Source organism: Rhincodon typus, chromosome 17 (assembly GCF_021869965.1).
Source record: "Rhincodon typus isolate 14 chromosome 17, sRhiTyp1.1, whole genome shotgun sequence".
Classification (NCBI taxonomy): Eukaryota; Metazoa; Chordata; class Chondrichthyes; order Orectolobiformes; family Rhincodontidae; genus Rhincodon; species Rhincodon typus.
Window position 1 is genome coordinate 33,481,614 of NC_063348.1, and position 7,015 is coordinate 33,488,628.

The window sequence follows — 7,015 nt, forward strand, 5'->3', positions numbered from 1 at the left end:
TTCACAGTGCAGTGCTCCCTCAGTACTGCTCCTTTCACAGTGCAGTGATCCCTCAGTACTGCTCCCCCTACAGTGTAGTGCTCCCTCGTACTGCTCCTCCCATAGTACAGTGTTCCCTCAGACCTGCCTCTCCTATAATACAACATCCCTCAATACTTCTCCCACAGTACAGAGCACCCTCAGTTCTGCTCCACCCACAGTACACTGCTCCCTCAATCCTGATCCTCCTTTAGTGCAGTGCTCCCTCAGCACTGCTTCTCCCATAATACAGTGCTCCTCCTTTGGTGCTTCTACTGTGCTTCTACAGTGCAGTGTTCCCTCTACTGCACCTCTGCAGTCCAGCACTCCCTCACGACTGCACCTACAGTGTAGTGCTGCCTCAAAGCTGCGTAGGGAGTATCACCTTGTACTTTAGTCTCTGGAGTGGTGCTTGACTCCATGACGTCTGATTCAGAGGCAAAAACAAAAAGAATCATTGAGCCACATGTGATACATGAGAATTGAATTGTTTTCTGTCTTTATTTCAGTTGGAAACATGAGTTTTGCATTGTATCAGAGTCTCACCTGGACCCAGCCTGGTTTCTTTGCTGCTCGATGGTTACAGTTTAATCATAGCTGCATCAGAAATTTCCAAACTGGAATCCTGACTGGACTCAATATTTGCAGACAGGCACACAGCAAGGGTTCAAGGTACGAAGCATGCATAAATGAGTTGTATTTACACTATCTGAAATCGATAGATCAAATATTGTGATTAAAGTAATGATGATGTTAACAAGTTAACAGTGATCTTGCAAGCATTAATTACAGAAATCAGGAAGATGGTATTTAAACTGTTCTGCTCCTTCAGAAGTTTCATTCCACTTGTACGTCACTGAGAGCCTCAGCACGCAAACAATATGGAAATGTTGAAGCAGGGTGAAGTTGATTTGACATTGAATTGACTATTCTAACCTGTTTCAGACTTCTAGAGTTTGATCAGTTTTGGAAGATGATCCTGTGCTGTCTGGGATTGCACAGAAACCCACGGAGAGCAAGGACGCGTGTTGAACTCAAACCTAAAATTACTCAGGATAGATTCTAGCCCATTCTGTGGGTGTTTTATCTATTGTTACAGAATCCGCTGTGTGAATCGTTCATCAACCTCATCTTTTGTCCGGTACATCTTCAGTGGGAAAGGAAGTGTTGAGAGACTGCAGTCACTGGAGGACATCGCGAGGCTCATTCGGAACAGGGAGTGCCGTAGGATTGTGGTGATGTCTGGTGCAGGGATCAGTACACCCAGTGGAATCCCTGACTTCAGGTATCCCCAACCCTGGCATTAGGAATCTCATAACTGACCACCAACAGCAATGACAAGCAACCAGTAATGTTACTCTGGATTAACCTGAGAACTATAACAATGAGTAATGGACTGCACTGTGTTGTTATCCAGAGAAGCATGTTGGTTTCCCCTCTCATGTAGAAGGAGTGATACTTTACATGGAATCTTAACTCCTAAAGTTTTTGAGGCTGGGGATCAATTGAAAATTTCAAGGCTGCAACTAATAGATTTTTGTTAGGTATTGAGGATTATAGAACCAGTACAAGTAGATGGAGTTAAGATACTGATCAGGCATGAATTGAATGTCAGAGTTGATTCAAAGGGCTGAATGGTCCTTTCTATTCCTATGTTCCAAAAGCAGGAATATAAATCCATGGTTCCCAGTCTAATAGTTGAGTTTTCGATGTTAATTGGCAGCTCGGTGTTACCCAGTGGGTTAATAGTAGGGCTACATGTATGATAAGCAATCTATAGAATCTATTTAAAAGAGTCTTTACATATTGCAGTAAACAAGGCTCAGGACTGAGGCTGCAGCAGTATCTCCTAATGAAAACAGGATTTTGGTTTAATATTTTTTGTTTGTAATTGAAGTATGTCAATGTGATATTCAGTTGTGTTATGATCACTATTTCCCACTTGACCTTTTACAATAACATTTGCAGTTAACCTTGCTTCATTGCACAATGCTAAATTTAATTTAGCTTTATCCCTTGTTGGTTCCACGACATATTGCTGCGGAAACTGTCATGAAAGCATCTTGCAGACAACCTTTTCAAATTTAATTAGTCCAATCAATATGAAGATAAACATACTCCACAACTAATACAAATGCCAATAATTTCTTGTTTAATTCTTCATTCAGTGTATATCTACAGTTGAAGGGCCTATAAACTACTCTCAGCATTTTTTAACTCTTGCCAATCCTAATCCACCCATTCTGATTCTGTTTCCTGACTTTCTGAACGAAGTTAATTTTTCACAGATGTCCTTATGTTATTCTTAATTATTAGTGCTAGTTAATCCAGTAATATCTATTTATCAAATTAAATGGCTTATTAATTGCTCAGTATTTTTGATGTGATGGGAGCATAATATGGAACAAAATTAAACAGCTTCAGAGGTATTTCTACATCAAATACTTGAATTGTATGAAGCTCAGAAAGAGCCATTATAGTCAGAGTCAAGTAATTTGTAAAGTAAAACCAAAGAGCTGCCAATGGTAAAGATCCGAAACAAAAACAGAAATTCTTTGAGAGACTCAGCAGGTCTGGCAGCATCAGTGGAGACAAAGCAAGAGTTAACGTTTTGAGTCCAGTGACTCTTCTTCAGGACTGATAGTAGCTCGGAAAAGGTGGTATTTATGCTGATGACAGGGTGGTCGGGGTCGGTGAAGAACGCAGAGAGTCCAGAGAGACAGAAATAAAGTTAGGCAGACAAGGACATGGTTCGTAGTAAGCCTGGAAAGGAGAAAAGCTGATAATAGTGTCCGTGAGTAGGTGAAAGCAGCATGACAGAGTATAGGGTGTGGGTTTGGGTAAAGGACATGGAAGGTGGTGTTCAGTCTGTAAAGTTGTTGAATTTGATATCAAAGGCTGCATAGTCCCCAAATGTAAGATGAGACACTGTTCTTCCTGCTTGCGCTGATCCTCGCTGGAACACTGCAGAAGTCAGAAATATTGGCCAGTGAGCACATGAAGCGGCAGGTAATTGGAAGCTTGGGGTCATTTTTATGGACATAAAATGGGTGATCTGCAAAGAGGTCACCCAGTCTGCGTTTTGTCTCCCCGGTGTAGAGGGGACCACGTTGTGAGCAGTGAATACAGTGGACTAGATTGAGTGAAGTGCAGGTAAATCGCGGCTTCACCTGGAAGGTATGACTAGGGCCTTGGATAGTGAGGAGGGAGGAGGTAAATGGACAATTGTTACACCTTCTGTGATTGTATGGGAAATTGCAGTGGGAGTGTGGGGTGCAGTTGGGAGTGGGGAAGGAGTTGACCATGGTGTCCTGGAGGGAATGGTTCCTGTGAAATACCGACAAGGGGAGGAAGGAGAATATATGTCTGGTGGTGACATGTGGCTGGGGGTGGTGGAAATGGCGCCTTATGATACTTTGTATACGGGTGTAGGTGGGTGGTAACTGAGGACGAGGGTGATCTTATCGCTATTGTGAAAGGGAAGGGAAGGGCTGAGGGCAGAAGTGCAGGAACTGGATCAGACACAGCTAAGGGACCTGTTAATCCCAGTGGTGGGGAATCATATGTAGAGGAAAGGGTGGGAATTTCTGCAGAAGGTGGCATCATCAGAACAGATGCAATGGAAATGGAGAAACTGGGAGAATTTGATGGAGTCCTTACAGGAGGTAGGATGTGAGGATGTAACCTCCAGGTAACTGTGGGAGCCGCTTGACTTTTAGTGGATATTGGTGCCAGCCTATCCCCAGGAATGTAAACAGAGATGTCGAGGCAGGGAAGGGAGGAGTCAGAGATGGACCAGATGAAGGTGAGAGCATGGTGGAAATTGGAAGTAAAATTGATAAATTTTCCCAATTCTAAACGAGAGAAGGAAGCAGCACCAAAGATGTCATCGATTTACCGGAGAAAGAGTTCTGGGGAATGACCCAAGCAGGACTAGAACAAAGAATGTTCCACAGACCCACAGAGACAGGCATAACTAGGACCCACCTATCCACTCACTCCTCCTCCTTCCCTGCCCACTGTGGTCAGAATAAATACCACCTTTTCCTAGCTACTGTCAGTTCTGAACAAAGATCACTGGACTTGAAATGTTAACTCTGCTTTCTGTTCATAGATGTTGCCAGATCTGCTGAGTTTCTCGAACAAATTTGTTTTTGTTTCAGATAATCTGTGCTTGCTAGAGTGAGGTTATTCCTCGCACTGTTTCTAGAGAAATTCTCTCATTCAGTGACATGTTCCTACCCAAGCTCAGTAGGTGAGGGAATTGATCAACGTTTCCTCTAAGCTGCACGTGCATAGCGGCTCCAACCTTCTGAGCATGGCAGTCAGCACCAGCATGTCTTGTCACATCCTTATCTTGCCAACTCCACTCTCTCCTGGTAACTCTTTCTGGGTAACTGCCTGTCCTGCAATCTCTGTAGTTTAAATGGACTTTGGTCCAGTGTTGATCGAGTGCTGTTCTCTCTGTTGGTGTCTACAGATTCTCCTGATAAGTTCATCCTTGTGAGAAAGCACTGAGTTTCTAACCCAGGGAGACTGGAAACACGTATTTCTGAAATGAACTCAGGGCCATCAACACATGACTGACCTGTTCGGGTATCTCTGCAGGGATTTGGTTTAAGTAAAAGTTCAGCGCTCAATGTGAATCAATTGTTGTCATCTTGCTTTCTCCCCTTTCATCTCCAGGTCAGAAGGAACAGCAACAAATGATTGGCTTTCTCCTGAGTTGTGGAAATGTTTGTGAAAGATCATTCTGTTCTGATTTGTTGCTGTGATGTTCTCACAAAATGGATGAAGTGGCAAGTTGGAATGATCCTAGAAATTGGTATTAACTATTTTAATTTTCATTTCCATTGTTACGTATTCAGGTCACCAGGCAGTGGGCTCTATGACAACCTACAGGAATATGACATCCCATACCCAGAAGCCATCTTTGAAATCAATTACTTTTCCCACAATCCAAAGCCTTTCTTTGCTCTGGCCAAGCAGCTCTACCCTGGAAACTGCAAACCCAACTACACACACTACTTTGTCAGACTTTTACACCATAAAAAGTTACTGCTACGAATGTACACTCAGAACATTGACGGCCTGGAACGCAGTAAGCAGTTTTGAGTGTTGGAAAAAAATGAAATAGAGCTCAGGGAGTTAGAAATGAAATCAGCAAGGATGGTTTTCAAAGGGTGTTGAAATGTGGAACAGCCATTCAAATGTCAGTGGATGCTTGATTCAGTTGGAACTTTCAAGACTAATTTTGGGGAATGGGCTGGCAAGGAATGATGCGGGGGTAAGTATAGTAGAAGAATAAATCAGCCTTCGTCTGATAGAATTCCAGAGCAACCCGGAGGGCTGCATGGCCTTCTATGACTCAATGTAACTGCTGAAGGGAATGAATGGCTTCCTTGTGTTACTACAAAACAAGCTGAAGGAACAGAATGGCCTTCCCTGTTAATGTATAGCAGGCTCGAGGAGCTGAATGACCTGCTCCTGTTTTAAAGTAATGGGCTTAAAGGGGTGGATGAACTGCTGTTTTCCTGTATCAGAGGTTCAGAGGCTGAATTCCTTTGTTAACAGGCTGAATAGCATCTTCCTCTTGCTCTGTTCTAATTTTCAGATAGCACTGGGCAATATGGCTACCTGCGTTACAATGATGCCCACATGTGGCCAAATGTTGCCCACATTTCTGCAATAGGTGGCTAGAAAACAAGTGAACACAGACTTATGACTTTGCTGGAGCTGTTGTATACAAAGCAACTTTAAAAATAAATTATTTCAGAAAGGAATTGAACAGGCACTTGAGGGAAGGAAATGCCCAGTGCTATGGGAGAATTAGATTGACTGCATTGTTTTGCAGGGAGCTGGCATTTATTGAATGGGCTGAATGACCACTTTCTTTGCCGTGTGAATTGTGACTATTATTAGTGTGCTGGGCTTCTGGTGAGTTGTAAAAGTATAGTGAATTAAAGACAATGAATTATAGTCAGTGAATTACAGAATTCACCATATTGAATTAAAGTAAGTGAATTATAAAATTCACCATACTGAATTATAGTCAGTTAATTATGGTATTCACCATATTGAATTATAGACAGTGTGTTATAGAATTCATCATATTGAATTATAGTCAGTGAGTTACAGAATTTATCAAATTAACTTATAGTCAGTGAATTATAATATTCCCCATAGTGAATTATAATCAGTAAATTATAGAATGCTACAGCACAGAATGAGGGCCTTTGAAACATTGAGCTCATGATGACTGAAAGAGCAATTCAGTCTGTCCCACTCTTTTCCCAATGCCTTGATAGTTTTAAAATCCTTTGAGTATATTCAGATCCCTTTTCAGTCTTCCGAATGAATCAAGTGACCACTGTCTAAAATCCTATGCTGATCACTGTCCACAGAATCTCTCTGTATAGACATTGAGAACACGAAATCGATTGAGGTGCCCCTCACAGTTTAGTAGTCACCTATTCAAACAGAGCAGGTGGTTTGTTGATGGATCCTCAGAAGAGTCTGAAACTTTGGAACCCAGGAAGGGTGAGGACATCAGCTGTGCATCTTTTCATCCCTCAGTGACTGCCTTCTCTCTCCCGTTGCATTTCAGTGGCTGGAATCCCAACGGAGAAATTGGTGGAAGCTCATGGAACATTCGCCACAGCAACGTGTACTGTGTGCATGGAGAACTTCTCCTGGGAACAGCTGAGGGTGAGTGACTTCACACAATGAAACATTACTGAAGCCAAACTATTAGATAGCCCAGAACACTGACTTCAGTCTCCTCTGGACACTGACCGCAATCCCCCCGGATGGTGATCCAGATCCTCGTCATGGACACTGACCCCAACTCACCTTTGCTCCATCCACCCCAGAGACTGATCCTGACCTCCTTTAGGAATAAAACAAAGTTGCTGGAAAAGCTCAGCAGGTCTGGCAGCATCTGTGGAGGAGAAAACAGAGTTAACGTTTCGGGTCCGGTGACCCTTCCTCAGAATGC

General features: G+C 42.8%; 1 protein-coding gene across 7 annotated transcripts in view; it reads left to right on the forward strand.

Annotated features, from left to right (window-relative positions):
- Nucleotides 1-7,015, forward strand: part of sirt3 (sirtuin 3) — an 18,376-nt gene that overhangs the window by 4,328 nt on the left and 7,033 nt on the right. For 3 of the 7 annotated variants that reach the window (XM_048606882.1, XM_048606884.1, XM_048606883.1), the window contains exons 3-6: nucleotides 528-690; nucleotides 1,118-1,303; nucleotides 4,887-5,119; nucleotides 6,626-6,726. In XM_048606882.1, coding sequence (XP_048462839.1) covers nucleotides 536-690; nucleotides 1,118-1,303; nucleotides 4,887-5,119; nucleotides 6,626-6,726 — 675 coding nt within the window. In that variant the 5' untranslated portion in view covers nucleotides 528-535. Of the gene's footprint in view, nucleotides 1-527; nucleotides 691-1,117; nucleotides 1,304-3,232; nucleotides 5,120-6,625; nucleotides 6,727-7,015 lie in introns of those variants that run through there. The other 4 variants (XM_048606885.1, XM_048606886.1, XM_048606887.1 and 1 more) reach the window with 3 other exon arrangements.